The following is a 21,184-nucleotide window of genomic DNA, read 5'->3' as shown; positions in this document are numbered from 1 at the left end:
TATATGAAATTAAAGAAATTAGATGCCACCGGTATATCTACGCGCTATTGCCGGTATGATAATCACATTGCCTTTATAAGAAAATTTTCTTCTCCAACAGAAGGCGTGCTTGTAATTAATGTATTTCCGCAGGTGGCTCCTCGTAAGACACTCTCGGTCCGCTCATTATTCCGTGTACAAAACACACACCGTTGAGCCTAAAAATTGCCATGGCGAAAGCCGAACAACTCCATCAAAAAAAGATTATATATATCCATGGAAAATCCTTAAACATCTGATATAGGCTGGATAAAAGTAATACTCGAATTTTTAGTAAGGTACGGCGAATAAGATTGTTTTTTTTGTGCCTCATCTCCCTAAGGTAGAGTCGTGCCAGATGAAGCTCCGCTTGAAGTTTGCTCGTTACTATGATCGACTGTTTTCTCTGCGTCATCACGCTTTTTTCTCTTGTCTGGCGTATAATTTAGTCGATTTTTCAATAACCTGGAGTGCTCCAGCGAATCTAAATTCACGACCCTCCTGGAATCGATCATGAACACTTCGTAAAGGAAGACAGCGACTATAGCGGCCTCAATATTCGTAAGGGATGTGATTGCCGCATAGCCTCCTGCGGATGCTAAAAGACAAAGATTATTATTATATCAGCCCTCAGTGCGTTGTACATCATACTAGCCCACGTACCGCGCGTACCCCAAATTGTCATGGCCCAGAAACGGCCGCCAAGGTCTCGGGAAGTATTCATGATCGTACCGAAACTCCAAATAGCTACACCGCTGCGTTCATTTTATCAGATCTACCTCGAATGGCTTACTCGGTGAAACGACGCACAATGCGAATGCCCCCACCCAAACGCCCAGTCTGGGTGGCACTAAAGGATTGCTCGGGTCCGTTGTCGCCCAAAGAACTGTATAAGCCGCCATGCTCTATGATGGCATCAGTCAATGCCACTTTAAATTTAGTAAGGCGGTCGGTTAAAACGCACTGTAATAAATTCGTTCAACCACGCTTGCCAATGTGATTGCCCGGGAAGACGATAGAATGCAAAGACACCACTAGGGCCGGCGACAGTATACTGTATCTGGTCTAGGACACCTTGCTCTCGCAGGACCTCTTCAATTTGTTTAAAGAGGTGGAAGTTTTGGTAATAGACCGCCATGCAAGCGAGGTATCCGCCTAGGATCTGTATAGCGACGTAACTTAAACCCGACTACGTCAATTGTCTGTCTTGGGTCCATGTTCTGGCGACATACAATGGTGCTTTATACGGGGAAAACCCGCGGAATAATACGTGTGCGATAGTGACGCTCGGATTACAGTGCGCCGGAGATACGCTGTTCGCCGTTGAAGTGCAGCTGACGATACCGAACACAATGGCGAAACCCACTTGTATCGGACCCGCTATCACGAAGTATCAGTGACTTGTATTGTAACATTTCTCCCGCCCGATAAACGACGTACACGTCAGGATTGGTTGTTCCATGACTCTAGCATTTAATTGAGCGACGCCAGATCCGATAGCTGATTTAAACTTCAGACCGCATTCAACCTATTTGCAAAAGTTCGTACCCAAATACGAATAAAGAAAACATCCTATCTATTTCAGGATCAGTCTTCATCGTCCTTGTACAGTGGTTGAGAAACACATACTAATTCTCCCCAAAGTTCCATTAGAAACCGTGATATTTTGTAACTGTTCCTCCATCTTTCTAAAGCATTAAGCCATCGAGGTCGATTTAAAACATCACCGAGGTGAACTGTGGTTGGTTCCATCGTCATCCACGGCTTGAGATTCAAAGCAGTTTGGGGGCAGAGAGATGCTTCACATCGCTTCGCTTTGACGCTTTTTTATCTAGAGCTTTAATTTTGATATCCGACAACTACGGTCATCACAAGGCCACAACGAAATGGCATTATGGCAGGTTTCAAATAAGCTAATATCTAATCGGGATCGGCCACCCACCGTTGCTTAATAACATGACCACTTCAAAGTTTATTGATGAGTGATCCTGCTGAATGGCTTACAAGCATATTATCTCCGATCGATGACACCGCATGAAGAACGTACCACCTTTCACGGCATTTTATACGAGTTCTATACGTCTCAGGTATATGCGAGAGGATCGTTGTCAGAAATTAAGGGTGGAGGCGCATACCAAAATTGCCAAGTAATCGTGACCCAGAGTAATACTCTCCATCCTCGCCAACCGTTTTAGACTGCTTGATCCTGTAAGCAACGCGAGTGGCAGAACCATATGTTGAGTATGGTGTGGTCTAAAATAAGACATCGCCATCAGTTGGACAAATTCGAATAACGTGAGATATGCCCAAGATATGCCAGAAAATCCTCTGTTCTCCCATGACGTTGGCGAACAGGGGAGTGTCCATTCATTCAAACCTACACGTGTTGGTCTGAATCTACTCACAACAAATCCATCTAGAGGATGAGTCACTATTTTCGGCAGATCGGCGAGGAACTCGAGTGCGCGAGGGTACGGACTGCTTGATTCGAAGTTCAAAGCTCTATTATTGCCTCTGGGTCATCTTCTCAGCAAAGTTAACAGGTATCGATGTCTTCGGCAAGGTCCAGAATTAACAGTAGCAAGACGCTCATAAAGCCACAACTTACGACCATCAAATCCCACTTGGGTCGGCTGGAAACGCGAGAGATTTCATCTGTCGGTGAAAAGGGAACGATAGGCTTCTATCGGTCAATTCAAGTCAGTATAGCCAAATGGTCTTTCTGGTGCTCCTGGTTGCTCCTGGCCGAAGGGGACCCAGGTGGAACGGCGGATATGAACAAAACGATGCTGTCGGTTGCCCGCTGTTGCCCGTTGAGACCAAGTTATTCCATTCCTATTCGGTCCAACTCAAAATCACTGATCTCGGCCCGCCTCAATCGCTTGTTTCAAATTGAAGCGAGGTTCAGGGCCTGTTCGGATCAAGATGTCACGGTTTCGAACCCGCATGTCGCGCGCTTGAGATGGCTGATGGCTGTATCTACGCCTCAAGAGTCAACCCAACCCACTTGTACGACTGCTTTCCGAGTTGTAAAAGCCATTGAAGCAATGTGTGATGGGACAATTTTTTGAGCAAGTAGTTTATACATTTTTTTTTTCATAACAATTCCTCCAATTGTGAATATATGACCGTTGGGCATTCTTTAGAGATTTCTTGACTTTTTCCCGGGTCTCAGTAGAAGCCACTAGCCAAGGAAAGTAAGAGAAGAGTAGATTGTGGTAAACAGTAATAGGAAATTTCAATGTTAATTATTGGCTATTGTTTGAATATGCTGCAAAAACAGTCAAACAAGCTCGATTGGGGCATGGCAGTGCGATGAGTCTTTCTATTGTTAATAATATAATGATACAAGCCCTTAAAACTATCCTAAATAGCGGTGTGATTAAAATTTAATTACGGGTAACAACGAATGTTCTACTAACGGAACCTTTCCTGTAGCAAAAAAAAATCAATATATCAAGTGTTGGGGATCTAAGGGAGCAAGGTATAGGATTCTGGGAGGAGACCCAAGGCTCAAGCTGGTGAATGACTGGCTTTTGTTGGTAAACCAATGAATCTCCATTTTTTATACCGATGTTGATCTACTTGCATGAAGAACAATCACCATCCAACATCCCGAAGCGCGCGGCATCCATATACTGTATCACTTGAGCAACACTACACCTCAGTTATGCTTCCCGTTTTTAACGCGAGACCCGAGCGAGGCGGAAAATCAGGTGTAGGTACATTTTTGACTGTCGAATACAATTCACTTCCCAAGTACTTTTGAATGAAATCATCCTGCCAGTTCGCCAGTTCAATGTCAGAGTACGAGATGCTTGATGATACGTGAATGGTAAATGAGCGTCCTTTGACGGAGCTTCGGGAAAGTGTAAAGTTAAATGCCCCTTGAGACCGGCCAATTTGAGGAGCCGAAGTAGGTTATCTGACAAGTAAATGATGAGCTATTATATGATGAGCCACATGAAGGCGGTGGTGTGGTGTGGTTTAAGCGACGTTTGATCCAGGCGCCCCAGTGGGCCCTCATCTCCGTGGAACAACTTGGCGTTCGCCTAGTATTTAATGTGATCGTCGTATGTACCTCTTTGGAAGCCCAGGTACGTCTTCAAGCTTCAGGCCCCATCCCGACGTGCAGGTTGACTTCCACGGAAAGAGATGTGCAGCTTGTTTTGAGACTTCGACGTCGAATTGCCACTTAAGATGATGAGCCAGAAGTCGGGATAAACATGTGCTCGACATGAGTTGTTATGACAATGGCATAGAGACAGAGTGTAATGAAGGTAGTCGCCAATTTCCGCTCTTAAATTAATGACATTATGCCAATTGACACCGAGCGCTTCAACGGCTATACCAGTTTTGCTTGGAGACTCGAAAGATCTAAGAACATATGTGCTTGAGTACATGAAAGACAATATGATATTCAGTACAATACTCCATTTTCACGATAATACATTTGAGGTTGCTCCCACGGCGAGTGAGGCATAATTACCACCCAAACCTTGGGGCGACAAAAAAGGTTAAAAAGGTCCACCTCTCAGACATCAACCGATTTGTCGGTACTCGAACTTCGCCCCTTGTCATCAATGTTAGCCTCGATCTCGGGTATTTCCTGGGGGTGCAATCGCCTATTGCCATGCATGAGTCGTCCAATCAGTAATGCATCTGGTGTCACTGGATTATCGGAATCAACGAGGAATAACTCATAGACGACAACGGCAAAAATGGTGGCAAGTATGTTAGTGAGGGCCGCGATTGCGGCGTAGCGTCCGCCTGAAGCTATATCAATCAAATGAGTGATCCAAGTTGGGAACAGGTAATATCGTTTGCATTTTACCTGCTGAACCCCAGATTGTCATGGCCCAGAATCGTCCTCCAAGATCACGGGCCGTGTTTAGTGCAACTCCGGGCACGGCGAAACCCCAAATAACAGAGACACTATGAATTGACATGAGTGTCTACTTCCAAGAACATGACAATTTCACCACTCACTATGCGGCTGAAACATAGAAAACGGCTTGGCTAGGAGGTATGATGAGGTTTGTGGGGTCCAAGGTAGCCCAAATTGTTATGCCTATAACGAAAGACTGTGCAAGGGGATTCAGTCATTCAGCTGGAGTAGATGGAAAAGACGAGACAATTTAACTTACACCAACAAACTCATTGAGGAAGGTAGGTCCCAATCCCACCTCAGGATTTTGGTAAAGAGCAAAAGCACCTGGAGCTCCATTCGCGGTGAACATGGCTGCTGGGTTTCCCACAGCGACCATCTCCTTGATGAGTGGCTCCCATTGATAGTACACGAGCATACAGCCAACATATGCGCCGAAAATTTGGCAGGCGATGAACCTTCCGAGTATAAGCCAGGTATTGAATATACGAAAAATAAAGAAAAGCATTACCAGAGTGCTTTCCTTGCTGGGAATCCACGGAAGATCGTCTGTACGACTGACACAGCGGGATTGAAATGGCCTCCGTTTGGAACTCCGAGCGCCAGCAAGATACCAAACCCGTATGAAAGTCCAATTTGAAATATTGCTATTTTTATTGGTCATTGTGTGGACTTGTGAGGTGAACATACAAAACTTACAGGAATACCCAACCGTCTCCGTAATTCCTCCGAGGATAAATCCTAGCGTCGATCCAAGACCTTTATCGAATTTGAGAATATGCTCTACCAATGGACTAAAGGCTGCTTACCAGGGTATACGAAGAGGAAAACCCCAAGCTGCAGAAATGTGCATTAGTACAGTCAATCGCCACGATCATATCTAGCTACTGACAGACTCTTTGAAACCCTCTATGATCCAGTGAACTTGTTTGCGGTTACGTTGTCTCTCCCATGACTCAATAACGCCCCATCGTCTTCTGATATCACCAATGAACACAAGGGGCGAAGGACTCATGATGAGTTGGGGGGGGGACGGGTTGAGTGAGAGGAAAACCTAACGGCTAAGGCGCTAGCTTTTATGAATAATTTATATATACTCCTCAGGAAGTCGACACACAGTTACGCTGAACGGCCCCATGATAGTCTCATGATCATGACTTTCGCTTGGCTTTCAGTACTGCACCTGATCAGTGACCTGTTGGAGTAAGACCCCACTGTCGACACGGGTGCTATTCAACACGGGCCCTGAACGTGGATAGAGTTTTCTATACGGGGTGGAAGGTGTCAGTTTAGCGGCCCTGCTTAGTGACTATTTATGAAATGAGGACGCATGGCACAACCGAGAGCATTCCGTTCACTCCCACCTTGCGAACAGTGACTGGTCCAAACGTCTCGTATAGGCTGTATTGGGAAGGGTTGTAGAAGGTTGCGAATGTTTTAGCAACAAGCATTTGAGGGTAAGTCGAAATAAGATAACCAGTTTTTGCATTCGCACAACCGAACACGATTGTAAATGCGGTGATATCTCAAAACTTCAAAATATAAATCCGTACCTGTCAAGTGCGGTCGCCAAGAGGGAAACCAGTCCAACTTTGGAAACACTGATTCTGTCCTGCCCGATTGACTTTATATATTTTATTACTCTTGTCACGCTTACGTACACATAAGTATGGTGTTTGACCAATACCGGCCGTGGGTAACATATTCACTGAGAATACGAGATGGCTGAGAGTGCGAACAAGAGCAAGATGTACCCCAGATAGTGAAATCATATAGGCCCTATAGCTTCAGAGATGGCCAGTCATTATGCTTGTCATTCCATATTTTGAATTGGCGGCCTCTGATAACCGTTCTGCAAGCCGAAGAAAATCGCGATTTGAGCACAAAATTGTCTCGGTTACACACGTAGTTGTTTTCAAGTGTCTCGCTCCAGCGTCTTTGATTTTGCCCCAGAAGTAGCAAAAAATTAAGAATAATTCGTCACAGGAAAATGTCACAGGGTGCCAGGGAACCCTGTAGTAAGCCGCTTAAGGAGAAGTCAGGACTCTTTGGCTCGTCACAGAGTCCAGTGTCCTTCTCGGCGACCGTAGTCAAGCTTCTTTCCGTGACATGGGAGGATTTTGAGCGTTGTAAATAGGCTGTAAAAATGCTGTAGTACTCTGCCAAAAGACTGCGATGGTGTCATAACTTGTATCTACTGTAGATTATTAGGTGCGAAAGTACTTGTAGATACTTTTTTCCGGAGAGTCCTGGTACACGGAAGCAGTTATGCACCCAACACGACGGATAAATCCCCGCTGTTCTCACTGGCCGCTTTTCCTGCGAACCCCACACTGCGGAGAATATGCATGTGATCTGGGGAATACAGATAAAAATGCACGATAACTCCATGTATGTACTTCCTATTCTTAAGTCCGTCCGTTCTGGAGTTTTCGAAAAGCCGTCCAAATTTTGGGAATATCAGTAATTCTCCATGGTTTAAGTACACCCCCCTTTAACAAAGCTCATTTTCCTTTCTTGACCGCACTTCTGCTTGCAAAATGCAGAATATGACAGTGGTGTGTATTAATCTTTCTAAGTGAGTGTGGAGGAAGGAAGACCACACAAGGAGTCGGTGCGGATATCACGCCGTGTGATTGCTTCAAGGCTCCTCACTTGATATATGTATAGAATGACCTTGATTTACTACATTTTTTCAGAATGAATGGAGGATATATTAATGGCTGTGCAGATCAAATTGTAGATTAGGAATGCAAAAGCGGCGGGGTACTGTAGATATGACACTGGAATGATCCTGCCATGCCGATTGGATTCCTTACGCTTTTCCCGGAAGGTGGCGTGAAAGGATTTTGCAAAAAGTGTTCCGAAGGTATGCGTCAAAACCAACGTCATAGGACCCTCAGCTTTGGAAGCCTGACTTAAGTGCTTCATTGCATGGCGAGGATAGCAAAACCATGTGAGTGATAGATGAAGTATATTTATACGATATGAAGCTTCGCGAATGTATGATGAACGGAACGAGTACGGATTTTCGGAAGGTGAAAGGCCGCGTGAAGGAGTTATATTAATAATATTAGGTAGGGGAGTAATGACATCGTCGTTCTTTTCCTATTCTACCGTTATTGTCCGACGATGTGGTTCTACTCATCTTCCATACCGCTATCTCTGTAAGTTTGACCCCTACGCTCCCCGCTCATCATGCACCATGAATCAGGGCTTACTACTTAGTACCTTCGATCCGCTTGATTTTAGCCTCATCGTCAAGCATACTCAGGAGTCTCGCTCTCTTAGTCGTGTCCGTGTCGTCGATGAGGCCACTGCCCTCGTCAAATGTATTGTTCCACCGTGTTTACAATAGGTGACCTGCCCCGTACTATGGAGTTTATCCGTTAATCGATCGCTGATAGCAATTGATGGCGGTCGGTCGCTAGCGAGGCCTCTGCCTTTGTTTAAGTCGCGTGTGCCTGCACCTCGTTGTCGACACCTCTAATTTCGTCAAGACGCATTATGCTCCTGGGGTCCGAGATACACTGAAATAGACGAGGTTTCTTCATCAGTGGAGAGACGGTTATATCTTCGAAAGCCAAAATTGTCCTCCTTTCCAGGGACTTGGGACCATATCGTCCCATTGACAGCCTGGTTATACCCCGTTGTAAAAGTTTCCAATTCTGAGCGCTGATCTATAGCGGTGATAAAGAATTGCTTTGGGTAGATGAGCTACCCGGCCCAACCCGATGTGAATAGCTATATTTCTGGTTGCTGTGTGTACCAGCTTCAGAGAAGAATCCTATGATGGTAGTAACATAAAAAGCGCGGCTTGCATAACGTCCGACAATCTCCTGTGAGCGCTATACGCGGCGGGATGCTGCCTTAAGGTGTGAAAGTCGCCAACAATGAACGATTTTACTCAGACCTGGCACACCGACCAAAACAGCAACGGGACATTCGCAAGATAAGCGAACGACTCGTCTCCTTACAAAGAGTTGCCTTCCGATCTTCCCAGTATGATGAAAGGTAGACAAGGAAAATGTAGTCACCAGCGTGCTTCCGACGTTTAGACGAGAAAAGAATTATCCTCGGGGTAGTGAACCAGCTGTCTCGCAACTCGAAGGCTGATCATACCAGTATAAATTTGTCACTGGCTAGTTGTAGGTCTGTCTGGGACCTACATCTTGATCTGCGCACTACATGTCGAATTCGAGATCGACATCGCCGGTTTTCAGCCTTGCCCCAGTGCTAGTATGAGAAGTACCCGATTATAACAAGTTAGAACCATTTGAATTTTGGACAGTTTGCTCTGGTTGAACTCGCTTGAGAGATGTACGTTCAATCAACCTTGGGTATCTCGTTAATCTATGTGGCTTATTGCGCGACACTGGGCACAAATGGCCATCTCGAACCTGCTTGCGCAGAGTATGTTAAAATCACACACGAGGCAAAATCAAGAGACCAAGGGAGATTGACGACGAATAAACTGAACTCTTGATATTGACTATGATAATCCCGCTATTGCAAAGAAGTAGAACCTCGCGACTTCGTTCCAGTACCGTTTTTGATACGCCGGGAGCATTTGACTACTCGTCTTCATATCCTTGTATGGGTCTCCGGGGACGGTTAGGAACTGATGAAAAGTACCCATCAAAACTCGAGTATGAGGACAAAGGACAAAGAAAATAGCGCACGGGGATATGTCGTTGGGATCATTTCTGGCTGCTTGTAACCAAAGCTTTCGCGAATAGACGGGGCCACAACGGCCAGCACCGGGCCAACTGTCCCGAGCAGTACAGAGTAGTAGATTACGGGGCTCTCGTGAGCCTGGCGTTGCTGGATTTCACGAAGTGGTCAATACTCAAAGGGGTGAATGTATGAGCATTTGCACGAACGAGATATCTATACGTTTGACGAAACGGCGACAGCATGTTGAGCGTGGTCGGGGGGAAAACAAGAAGGCTGCTGACGTAATAGACCAACCACTCCTCGCGGCCATCACTTGCTCTTGCACTTGCACCACCTACCCGCTTTGCCCAGATGTCGATGGAAGAAAGTATTAGCTTGGAAGAGACCAACAAGATCCGTATCTCGCTTGGACTCAAGCCCTTGACCGAAGACAAAGCTCCAGCAGACGACAAGGACCAGCAGGCGGAGGACAACTACAAGAAACGCCGCGAAGCAGAAGCGCAGGAACGTGAAACAAAGTACGTGTTGATATGTTCCTTTGATTTAAACTCATTTCTTCTCTTTTACATCTTCAGGAGGATTGCAGATGGACTAGCCAAGTGAGTACTACTCTTTTGTCGTCGCACAGTCACTTCCATGTCCCTTCGTGGACTCCATAGGCGACGACGATAGCGCAGAGCCAAATGCTTATGCAAACCTTCTCAGGGTACGAAATCGTCAAGAACTCCGTGCTTCACTCAAGGGTGCAACGCTCGGCGATGCAGATGGTGATGTCGACAGTACTTTAAAATGGATCAAACGAAACAAAAGGAAAGAGAAGGAGCTCGCGAAAAAGAGGCAAGAGGAATTAGAACAGATGGACAAAGTGTTCTTAGCAGAGTACACTGAGCGTGCGTCCGGATTTCGCATATTCTAAGTCCGTTTACCTGATCCTTTCCCGCTAGGTGACCTCGACGGGCTAAAGGTTAGCCATGACTTCGACACGCTGGACGAAGGTGAAGCTCGTATACTCACGCTCAAAGATAGTCGCATTCTCGATAATGAAGGTCGGTTTTGAGTATCTTCGAGAATTGTGTCGGATGACTCATGTTTCATCAGAGGACGAACTCCAGAACGTAGAGATGGCAGAAGAGGAAAGGCGACAAAAAAATCAAGATTTGAAAATTAAACGCCGTGATTACACTGGCTATGATGACGATGAGTTTAAAGAAGGTAGTCTCGGTTTGAAGAAATCTATCCTCGCCAAATATGACGAAGACCTTGAGGGTCCTCAGGATTCTGTGAGTGCTTTTCTTCTACATTTGTGTCTGACTCACATTATCTTGTTAGGGCTTTCGACTGGGGTCAGCGACTGTGTCAAAGAAGGCAAAACAAGAAGAAGAACAGCAAGCTGCAGCTGCAGCTGTTAACAAGTCTCTGCTTTCCATTGATTATACCAGTCGGTGCTTTCACCTACAATACTTCCTGTTTTTTTACTGATAGATGATCATCAAGAGAATCTCGACATATCTGATTACAAGAAAGAAGGCGAGGTCAGCTTCAAGAAAGTTAAGGTGAGTCGAACGGTTAAATTACGTCGCACCATACATAATTTGTGGTCAGGCTAAAAAAAAGCGCTCTTCTCGGCGAGCCACCGACCTACTGGAGCCGGTTGACCCAAGTAGCATGGAAGTTGACGAGAAATCTATAATACCGATTCAGCGCGAGCGCAACCTAGATGCTAATTTCGTAGATGACGATGAACTGCAGGCCGCACTTGCACGCTCCCGTCGAGCGAAATTGACCAAATCGAAAAAACCTTCGCCTGAAGAGCTTGCGAAGAAGAGTATGTCCTAACCGCCTTGTTAATTCAATCACTGCTTAACGTCTTCATTAGTTGCAGAAGAACGGGCCCAAGAGGTGTCTGCTGAACTAAATGGCGTGAAGATTGAAGAAGAGAAGGGACTAACATTCGATGACACCTCAGAATTCGTGCGGTCTGTTGGATTACACCTCACAGAGGAACCCAAAGCCGAACCTCGAGAACAGTCTTCGCCGCCTGAACGGTCAGAGCAGAAGGAGCCATCAACTTCGAGAGATATATCCATGGCTCCTGGCGACATGGCTATCGATGAGTTGGAAACTGGGGAGATATCGGTAAAAGATGAGGAAGCCGAGGACTATGACGTAGCGATGCTCGATGAGATTGAACATGCCATCAAGACGACCGAAGCCGAAGAAGCCGCGGCGAGTGAAGGTGCCGTCGGGACTTCGGCTGAACAATTATTTGGTGAGGGTATGGCTTCTACCCTTAACATCCTCAGGCAGCAAGGTATCCTTGCGCAACCTGCGGCGGGTCAGCAGGAACGTGAGAAGGTTCAGTTACGGCGCGATCTTTGGCTGGCAAACGTGCGCCAGCGCATTTCTCAACGGGAGCTGGACCGCCTTCAGTCGCGTGGGGCTAACAAGGATCAGGCTCAGCGCGAATACGAGAATCGACTACGCGACCAACAGGAAGCGCGCGAAAACTTGGACATGTTCAAGGATTACAAGCCGGATGTCAACATTGTCTATCATGACGAGTTTGGTCGAGAGTTGACGCCAAAAGAAGCGTGGAAAGCGTTATCGCACAAGTTCCACGGGAAAGGGTCCGGGAAGATGAAGACGGAAAAGCGATTGAAGAAAATTGCCGAAGAAAAAAAGAAAGAAGCGATGGCTAGTGGGGATACACCACTCAGCATGAATAGGGCATTTCAACAACGTCAGGAGAAAGCCGGCCAAGCACATTTTGTACTTTCCGTGGGCAACAGGGGGTCAGTACCTTCTATTCCGGTTCTTTTTATATATTGAACATTGTTACCAGGGCTGTCCCTCAGGCCGCCGAATTTTTGGATGCTCAGCCACTCGCCAAAGGCAAGACGGAGAAGACAAAGAAAAAGCGAGAGGGAAAGAATGCTTTGGCGAGGCAAGAAGCTGGCTTCCTGACTCTTCCTGTCCCACAGGTGCAACCGCTCGCCAATGGCGGCAGCCCTGGACCATCCGTTTTCACACCTAGTGCGTCAGGATCTCCAGCGCCCAAACCCGGCTTTTCGCGGATATCCTCCACCGCCGTCGAAACATCTTCCCAAGGAGGAACGCCTGTCCCGGGCGAAAGAAGTAAATTAAGCATCGGCTTCGGTGCCAAGCGAAAAGCAACGGAAGAACCCATGAATTCTCCAAATCCAAAGAGACGATAGCGATAGGTTTTCTCTTGGTGTCATTCTTTCCTGTCACACACATCATTCGTCCGTCGAGTTAGATGTGGTATATATCGTTACTTTACAATATGTTGACGCTGCTTATTTGAAGATCCCTTGTAACCCTACACCGGTCTTTGTCCAGTCCTTTGCCTGTTTCAAAGGCTTTGACTAGTGAAGCTTGTCCCTCATCCGACCTATAGATTTTTTGTTCATCAGTGACAATAACTCCGAGATATCAGGACCCGTACCACTTGACAGGATGCGCACGCTTCTCAAGCAAAACTTTGACGGTAGTCCAAGAAAAGCGGACCACCTTGGGAAAACCGAAGGTCGGTTCAACATTCTCCTTCAGCCATATTTGTGTATTTGGATCTATTTAGAGATTTAGCAGCGATGGCAACAATCAGAGAATGATCTACCGGAGGGGTATCCAGACCCAAATGCTTTATTCCACTCGACCTGGTCATTTCCTGCAGTTTCTTCAAAATGCCAGCATTCAATACATGCATCTCTTGTTACTTTAGCAGCGACACTGGCAGCTCCAACGATCTTGAACTTTGAGTCCGCTTTGGTCGTGACTGTGAAAGTGATACCCGGAAATAGCTCGGACAGGTCTTTCTCATAGGTTGTCGTGTTCCCTAAAGCGTCGACATACACCTGTGATTCACGAATGGCGTACATCAGTAAGAGCTTCTTGATTGTTTGATATAAGTACCTCTGTCAGCTGTACACCCTTTGCAAGCGTTTCCCGAATCAGGAGGAAGGTGGCTTCCCGGGATTGTACGTTGAGATTGATCGGTGGACGCTTCATCATACCACTGGATATCGCCTGTGGACTGAATTAAGTAAGGATTCAGATATATGATAGTATTGCTTGACTTGAAACCCCACCAAATTACACGTACGGACCATCCCAGATTTGAGGGCTCCGAACTTAGGGTATCAAACAACGACGATCTGGCCTCAGCAGCCAGAGTTTTGGAATCTAATATCGCGCATCAGGGACGTGTTAAGACTGCCTTGAACCAATGAGAACCGACTGACCAGCGAACCCTAGTCCTTCTAGCTTACCCTTGAATGAAACAGGACAATACGCAACCCCATACACCAAGGGCCCTAATACAGGTCCACGTCCTGCTTCATCAACACCTAGGATATAGGGTCCTTCGGCAGTTGGTCTCGGTGAATGATAAGTATATGATTCCGAGAGCGGGGTTGAGGGTCCGGGTGTCGATGGAACGATGGATTGGGTCATAACTTAACCAAGTGCACAATGCACATTGAAGGCGAACGCGTGATGGACGCGCATATGCACGTGACAACTCGTATTACTTGTTCTGGTCAAGTCGGACGATTCACTTAACGCGGTTCATGCTATGATATGACTATTTCGCTTCAAGAGACTAGTACGATGCGGCATTCACACCTGTGAGTGTCAGTAGGTTCCGCTGCGCTCACACGAACAAATGCCGATCCGCATGACTCTTGCTCATTTGTGGATGAACATCTTACCCCCGCAATCGCCGTTTCAGCAACCTTGATAAGTACTCTAAAGGCTGATGCGCTTTTGGTCTTGTTGACACGTGTCAAGGACCAAACTTCCGTTGTATCGACAGATGTATACGGGTTTCAAATACAAATCGAGGCAAGTTCAAGATGATCAATCTACGGTTTAACCATATCGCCGGCGGAAGATATTGGGACAATACCCCACAGTGCCAGAACAGATTGTCTGGGAGATGCCTGTGTTAACATCTTTTCTATCCGCAAGATAGCGGTACAACATACCAAGCAATCGCTGTCAATTGCCATTGGTGTTCTGTAATGCATTGTTGCTTTGATTGGTGGTTCCGCCGGCATTGCCACCCGCGCCGTTAATTCCTGTATATCCCATTTGTCCGCCGGAACTTGCGGCCACCTTTTGGAAGGGTACAGGCGGCAGTGAAGCACTTTCACTCAGCGGTGACAGTTCCTGGGATGTGGACGGTAGAGAGACGACAAAAGTCATCCTCCCTCTAAGAGGCTTTGCGGACGAAGATGATCCCTGGGTCGCGTATAAGGGGAGAAACTCAACGCCGATGGTAGCTGGGAATGAGCGAGAGACTCACAGATGTCGGCATTGTGTAAGTGCCTGAGAGGTGGGCTGTTGTAGCGTTGCTTGTGGCACTCTATATAAAGAAAACAAGATACGCATATCCGAAAACATTAACCTACCCGGGTAGGTTGTCGATATATTTTCTGGCATCAAACGTCAATCGCTCAAAGGATCACCGATCGATCCAGGCACCTGATGCCTTTCTTTCTCTTCCCCACTTTTTCCCAGAGCTGCGGTTTACTGCTGAGCTAGCTAATTGAATATCTGCTTCAGGAAATACTGATTCCAAAAATAGCTTGAAACGCGGTCCACTCGGTGAGGTTACACATAGTTTCGGCAGTATTTCACAATGGCATGCAAACCTATTGTTTTTTGCCACAGTTCCATTGTTTTTGGATAATACAAAGCCGTATTTCGGTGTCTAAGTAGAACTCCAATGATCAGTCCCCTCATTTTCTAATTCAGTGATCTAAACATCTGAATGCCATCAAGTCAAAGCTGGGTGAACCCACTAAACCTTAGCTAAATCTGTCATTCACCCAGCTACCCTTCATTGAGAATATAGAGTGCCTAAATACCGAACCGGTAGACAAGATAGTGTTACATGATACGAGTGAAATTCATAGGTAATCGTCTTTACATTACTGGTCCTTGGTTTGGGGATTTAAAAAACAATTGCCATTAGAGCCCTGCATGTAAATCTCTAACAACAACGATACGAGATGTCTGAAATGAGTGCATGAGTAGTTGACCTTTGAAGAATAAAATGACCAAAAAAAAAAGAACCATTGCCAGAAAAGTCATTGGACAACGCGTGAAGGGGAAGTTGTAGTAACCGGTTCGGAGGTAGTACGATGCTGATTTCTTGACACATTAAGGAATACACCAAAGGGAGTTCGATTGCTTCGAACGCTGTTTTGAGTTTCGGGGCAACTGATTCATAACAAAAAAGAAGCCTCAATAACCGGGTGGTCCCGATGGCCTGCCGAAAAGAGGTAAGTGATAATGGACGAGAAGCACAAATCTTGATGATGTGAAACCTGGGGCGCGGTTAGTACTCCTTTAGTTCAGCTCGTTATGGCCGAAGTGGCAGTTGCCGTGCATTCGAGAGTACTTACTGACACCATAATGTTGGGCATCACTGGTCGCCTCGCCCGGAAAAGTTCACGATTCATGAAATACGAAACTTGGAAGGAGCAGGTACCAATGACTCGGAGGTTCTGCTGTGCCATGCGACCTGATCTTGGATTGATTGCAAGTTTATCGGGCTTTTAGAATTCAGTATAACTTGTGCTCACAAAGATCGCGTGTATGATGCGTGACGGGTGATTGAGAATGTGGTGCTGAAATTCGAGAGTATAACTAGTAAGGAATGTTCCAGCGGCCGTACCAAAAAAAGGTATCTTTCCTCGGATAACCCCAGCTGCCCAGATTTTCATCAAGGCTACGTACTTATGCGTGTGAGTCTGCACAAATCAAAGCATGCCGTGCGGCGACGAAAATGACCAATAAAGCTAGATTGCTCTCACGATTTCGATTGACGACCAAACACACACCTAATTTTAACAGCAGAGAAACCGAAAATAGTTTACTAGGCTGCCGGGCCGTCGCAAAAAGCATCTCTAGGCTGTTCCGACTGGCCGCTTATCCTCTTACTTGTCATTTTGCAGTGGTGATTATGGCGAACTCCTGTATGAGAAATAGGTTACCGAGTCGCAGCGTAACTGTGGTAAATACTCACAAGGATTTTGTTCACGCGCTATGGTCACTTGGTATCCGGAGTTCTTGTTTGACAGGTGAATCTGGCGAGAAACATGACCCGGTGTTTGAGTATGGAATGTCCTACTTCGTATGATGAAACCGTGAAATTGTGGAAAGAATATTATTGAAGCTCGGTAGAAAAAAATGAGTCCGGCGAAAGGAGATAGATCAAAGTGTAGCAGCTTCGCTGAATAGCCGAATATAGAATGCCACTATGCTTCCTGACTCACGGGACGAGATGCGCCTTGAGATCTTCGGAGGCAAATGTCCTACGTGGTTTAGGTTAGGCACTAGATACGTAATTGCAACTGTGTGAGTCCAACGTCAGATGGGAGTATTATTTTTAGACGATCGCATTGTTGCGAGTCCTAAAAACATGCATTATGCCACGTTTGTGGCCCAATATGGACCGCTCATCTGACGAGACTCGAATACACATACAGTATGTTATCGGCGCTATATCTATTTCCATTTACCTAAGTGGCAGTATCTATAAAGAGAAGGTGCAAAGAAGCATGCGCATGGCGTCACATCGTACTTGTTTGAAACCCCGCGCGCACGGGCAGTACCGATAGGCGATTCTATCTTATGATTTCTACCACTTTGGCGAAACATACCCTGGATACCGTTGTCTTGCTATGTACAGTGATCTCGAGTTGATCTCAAATTGGTTCCAGCCACTCGCAAACTGAGTCCGAGATTCCCAACTTGCATTCACCCCCTTGTGGACTAAACCCCTTCAATTCCCGCGTTGAATGATACAGGCAGGTCCCGGACCGTTACTCAGGGTATATCTTTCTCCCCTCTCCCCCTTTTGAAATCCATCATCCATCTCTTCGTGTATTCATCACGGTGGCATATACCGTGGGCTGTGTTCGAGCATCATGATCACCTGGTGTACTCAGACTCGAAAAAAGAAAGTGTCAAGCGATTACCGTTGATTTAATTTTGATGTTTTTTTGGGTATTGGTGTCTGGACTCGTGTCAGCGGCATCAAGAAGTCTGGATCTCAGTTCAATCAAGGGTCCATCGACTATAATCAATTCTTGAAGGATTGTTCTCTGTTGTCGCGAGCGTCATTGCCACTGGCCCTGCACTGACCCACATTTTCATCGGGGCCGGGCCAAATACCACGAAATTCCGAGCCAATCTGAAGTAGGGTCATCTAGTTCCACATAACGTTGATCGGTGTTAGTTTTAATGTCACCGACCAATCGCTCACTGACAGTCTCTGACAGTTTGACTAGCTCATAAAGGTATTATTGGCTTTAAATACTGTGTTTGGCTTTACCGGTACTTCGCGGGACAAGAGGCACAGTTGCTGTTATATAGCTGATGGTGACACATCCATCCTGCAAGGAGTCTGACTGTTTTTCGTCGCAGTGGATAGATACAAACGTGACCGAATCAGAGGATTCAATTTGAATCTAGTCAAGTTCTTCTCTAAGTACAATCGGCGCAAACTGCCCGATGTCATGCAAATAGTCTCTGACCACCAAACCCTCTTCCTCCACGTAACGTCTCAATACCACCTTTTCACCATCGGTGAAACAAGGCTTCGAATCGCCCGTTTTGAATATCCTGAGCACTAGTCCCTCCTCTCGTAGATCCTCTATCGCATCCCAGTCCATAGGCCCAAAAAAGTTCAGATGAGCGTCGGGATGCCAGGTTTCAAATACCTTCAACTTCATCGGATGTGTCGAGGTGTGAATTTCGTCGACGGCTGATCGCACATCGAAAGAGCGGGATAACAGCAATGCAGCCAGCTTCTCTGCCGCTGAAGGTGCAATGTTATAGAGCGATAGATATTCCAAGCCCGGAAACAGAACCATGTCGCCCTGGCGAATTTCCGGTACCCAAGTCAATCGATCCATAAACTCATCAGAGAAAAGATTGTTTTCATGATGATCAGCGATGAGCAATGCTTTCAGGTGTCTTCTCCCTTCCCCCGCCCGTCTTTCATCCGAGGAAAGTGCAGATGAACCACCTTCCACAGTCTCTAAAATTTGGAGAAGAGCCCTAGGTTCGTTGTATGCTGCTCCATACATATAGAGCGTTTCTAGTAGACACGCTGAACGTTGGAAAAACGCAACAAGAGCGTCTTTTTCCCAGTCGGAAGACTGAAGGAGTACTAAGTGATGGAGATTGGGTAAGGTTATTGAGTCGAACATCCCCTCCGCTCTAGTGACCAAAGTCTCAAGGTACCTCAGTGATACAGGTTCCGGTAGAGGTGGTCTAATGGAACCATCAAATGTGTTTGGAAAGCATGCATGCACGAGATTCGGTGCCGAGCGGAATAAATCGATAACATCAGAGGCCAGGATGACGGGCATCCAGGTGATGTGTGTGATTGAGTACCAGCTCAGACCTGATTCCGTGAAAGGCCACATAGGAGCGCTAGTGATGACGGTAAGTCGCTTGAGTGTTTGTAGAGAAGACTGGATGAGACTGATGAAGGGCAGGACCCAATGTGGATCCTGGGATGTTCCACGAACTTGCGGAGCATAAAGATCAAGAGATTCCAAGAAGGGAGCTGTAAGAGGAATTGAAGTAACTGGTACAGATGACCAATGAGGGCCTTTAGGCTCAGGAAAAAGCAGAGCAAGGTGCTTCGACCTTGATACGAGCTCATGCAGCAGATTGCTTGCTTGAGGGTATTGAAAAAGTATTGTGTGAGTGGATAGAGAAAGTGGGAGTGTTCGGGATCGAGTGAGGATTCGAGAAATGAAATCTGCCTCTTTGATATCGAAGTCAAAACTGTTGATTCCACGCCACTTGTCTTCGAAGTTAATGGCTGAGCGAAGGTGGACCTGATTAACGAGAAAGTTTTCGGCCAGAATGATTGAGGTCCAGAGGGAGGGGCTATTTACGCTGAGGTTGTACCACCTTGAGCAGATCCGTGTGAGGAGTAGAGGAGCAGAAGAGGTACTGAGGACGTCTTGGGGAGGAATACACCAAGAGAATACCTCGACGAGGAGCTCGGGTGGGAGTTTCCGCCATGGGGAAGAAAGGGACTCTAGAGCTGCAAGAAGGCTCTCTAGTTCCATTATACTATTATTTGTTTCGTCTTTCCCACCAACAGTGCAAAGCTCGATCAGCGTCCTCGACTGTATCAGCTGAAGTTCTTTCAGCCTCTCAGAGACGACTTGCGTGATCTCCTGAACAGTATGCTCGGTGTCACCATCTACAAAATGCCTGGTGCCTGGCTCCAACCATATTCCCGATCTGACAACTCTCCATATCTGACTGGTTATCAGCGGCCCCACACTTTTGTCGCGTGCTCCGGCTTCATTCGGTTCCTGGGGACAAATATCCATGAGATTGGATGCAAAGTGGTATGAAAAATATGTCTGGTAAGGCTCAGTATGTGTGGCAGCTGGGAGAGAGACTTGGGCTACGGAACGATCATTTCTGCTGCCACCAAGGATGACTTAAGGAAGTCTCCACGCTGCACGATTGTTAGCCGCCCATCAGCCCATCACATAAATGAAACCCCTTGGTGTGGCTGTACCAGGTTGAACCTGTCGGAAAGGTAAGTATAATGCTCTCATTTATGCTGCACTGGTTTACCAGGACTGCGAGCCCTGTCATAGGGCCTTGGCACTTCAACCTGAATTGCTCTGCGGTGTCAACGGGTTTCTCCGGCCATATTCAAAAATCAAATCAAGGTACTCCCTAATTGGTTGCGACTACAAGCACTACCGGTTTGCAATGAATCATTTGTTCAATGTCTGGCCATATGTTTAGTAAGTTGCTTCACCAAGGAGACGGTCAGGTTATTTACTCCTTTCTCACAGCTCGGGATGTGAAAGGGTGTGGGCACGCATGACCGGGAGGAAGTCTTTGTCTTGGTTTCAATAAGCATCAACATCAGGTCAACATGGACACAATTACATAGCGCGTCACCTTCACCCTGAGCGACAGTGTGAGAATGCCAAGCTGCTCATGTCGAGAGCTGAGAGCGTGCATATCCTAGGCTTCATGCATGAATCTGAATCTGTCTCCATCTAGATGAAATTGTCGGCCCTCCAACTGAATGGTACTTGCCGTAGATTTTAGGCCTGTTCGAATATGGGCTTGAAATTTGAACAAGTCAGCCCCAACACTCCGCCTACCCTCGCAAGTAATAACGCAACAAATGCGTACGTTAATACAGTCGGCCCTTTGCATCGAGGCAGATTCCGTAAAGGTTTTGTTTCCTCCTGCCATGTCGCTGGCGTCCCGGCCAATTTCGCCCAATCGGGTGTCTTCGTCTTATCCATTAAATTCTCTGTACGATTCCATTCACATCTCGGCGAAGCCATGATCCGGATTAACCAGCCTACGCACTTTCAATTCGTTATGGGCACAATACATGAAAAAACCAAGTGGACGGGGCGGGCGAGGTTCGTATCTTCATATAGCATGAACTCCTTCACTCATTCGCTTGCATTCCCCGTAGAATGGCTACTTGATGTGGTTACATCCTGTCCGGTCAAATATCAGGCAATTTCGCTGTGAACGTGAACTTCACCGCAAGCCTGCTCT

At 46.5% G+C, this 21,184-nt stretch overlaps 7 protein-coding genes across 7 annotated transcripts; 1 reads left to right on the top strand and 6 right to left on the bottom strand.

Annotated features, from left to right (window-relative positions):
- Positions 1 to 347: 347 nt before the first annotated feature.
- On the bottom strand, positions 348 to 1,677 carry AGABI2DRAFT_177352 (hypothetical protein). Its single transcript, XM_006459331.1, has 8 exons — positions 1,648 to 1,677; positions 1,567 to 1,594; positions 1,459 to 1,518; positions 1,251 to 1,398; positions 983 to 1,196; positions 829 to 923; positions 682 to 773; positions 348 to 616 (listed from the first exon to the last, which is right to left on the bottom strand). Exons 1-8 carry the CDS (start codon positions 1,666 to 1,668, stop codon positions 357 to 359), a joined length of 918 nt encoding a protein of 305 aa, XP_006459394.1. The 5' UTR covers positions 1,669 to 1,677; the 3' UTR covers positions 348 to 356.
- A 2,740-nt stretch (positions 1,678 to 4,417) lies between these two features.
- AGABI2DRAFT_218565 (hypothetical protein) lies at positions 4,418 to 6,497 on the bottom strand. The gene is made up of 11 exons (XM_006459330.1): positions 6,460 to 6,497; positions 6,271 to 6,307; positions 6,024 to 6,215; positions 5,799 to 5,975; positions 5,716 to 5,743; positions 5,606 to 5,665; positions 5,418 to 5,553; positions 5,166 to 5,364; positions 5,008 to 5,102; positions 4,853 to 4,953; positions 4,418 to 4,794 (listed from the first exon to the last, which is right to left on the bottom strand). The coding sequence occupies exons 4-11, from the start codon at positions 5,919 to 5,921 to the stop codon at positions 4,553 to 4,555; spliced, it is 984 nt and encodes a 327-aa protein (XP_006459393.1). The 5' UTR covers positions 5,922 to 5,975; positions 6,024 to 6,215; positions 6,271 to 6,307; positions 6,460 to 6,497; the 3' UTR covers positions 4,418 to 4,552.
- Positions 6,498 to 9,275: 2,778 nt separating this feature from the next.
- On the bottom strand, positions 9,276 to 9,871 carry N19M (N19M NADH-ubiquinone oxidoreductase subunit). Its single transcript, XM_006459329.1, has 3 exons — positions 9,790 to 9,871; positions 9,589 to 9,730; positions 9,276 to 9,527 (listed from the first exon to the last, which is right to left on the bottom strand). The coding sequence occupies exons 1-3, from the start codon at positions 9,823 to 9,825 to the stop codon at positions 9,481 to 9,483; spliced, it is 225 nt and encodes a 74-aa protein (XP_006459392.1). The 5' UTR covers positions 9,826 to 9,871; the 3' UTR covers positions 9,276 to 9,480.
- A 63-nt stretch (positions 9,872 to 9,934) lies between these two features.
- On the top strand, positions 9,935 to 12,798 carry AGABI2DRAFT_141932 (hypothetical protein; the record flags this gene model as incomplete). Its single annotated transcript, XM_006459328.1, has 10 exons — positions 9,935 to 10,101; positions 10,159 to 10,182; positions 10,289 to 10,473; positions 10,528 to 10,629; positions 10,682 to 10,863; positions 10,913 to 11,021; positions 11,066 to 11,136; positions 11,186 to 11,408; positions 11,460 to 12,375; positions 12,426 to 12,798. 10 exons carry the CDS (start codon positions 9,935 to 9,937, stop codon positions 12,796 to 12,798), a joined length of 2,352 nt encoding a protein of 783 aa, XP_006459391.1.
- An 82-nt stretch (positions 12,799 to 12,880) lies between these two features.
- On the bottom strand, positions 12,881 to 14,056 carry AGABI2DRAFT_149543 (hypothetical protein; the record flags this gene model as incomplete). Its single annotated transcript, XM_006459327.1, has 6 exons — positions 12,881 to 12,995; positions 13,050 to 13,173; positions 13,221 to 13,458; positions 13,517 to 13,637; positions 13,693 to 13,786; positions 13,846 to 14,056. The coding sequence occupies 6 exons, from the start codon at positions 14,054 to 14,056 to the stop codon at positions 12,881 to 12,883; spliced, it is 903 nt and encodes a 300-aa protein (XP_006459390.1).
- A 346-nt stretch (positions 14,057 to 14,402) lies between these two features.
- Positions 14,403 to 14,937, bottom strand: AGABI2DRAFT_191376 (hypothetical protein). The gene is made up of 3 exons (XM_006459326.1): positions 14,910 to 14,937; positions 14,590 to 14,845; positions 14,403 to 14,533 (listed from the first exon to the last, which is right to left on the bottom strand). Exons 1-2 carry the CDS (start codon positions 14,919 to 14,921, stop codon positions 14,603 to 14,605), a joined length of 255 nt encoding a protein of 84 aa, XP_006459389.1. The 5' UTR covers positions 14,922 to 14,937; the 3' UTR covers positions 14,403 to 14,533; positions 14,590 to 14,602.
- Positions 14,938 to 17,989: 3,052 nt separating this feature from the next.
- On the bottom strand, positions 17,990 to 18,613 carry AGABI2DRAFT_191375 (hypothetical protein). Its single transcript, XM_006459325.1, has one exon. It carries the CDS (start codon positions 18,529 to 18,531, stop codon positions 18,085 to 18,087), a length of 447 nt encoding a protein of 148 aa, XP_006459388.1. The 5' UTR covers positions 18,532 to 18,613; the 3' UTR covers positions 17,990 to 18,084.
- Positions 18,614 to 21,184: the final 2,571 nt, after the last annotated feature.

Source organism: Agaricus bisporus (genome assembly GCF_000300575.1).
Source record: "Agaricus bisporus var. bisporus H97 unplaced genomic scaffold AGABI2scaffold_3, whole genome shotgun sequence".
NCBI classification, from domain to species: Eukaryota; Fungi; Basidiomycota; class Agaricomycetes; order Agaricales; family Agaricaceae; genus Agaricus; species Agaricus bisporus.
This window is presented reverse-complemented; position numbering and strand designations above follow the sequence as displayed.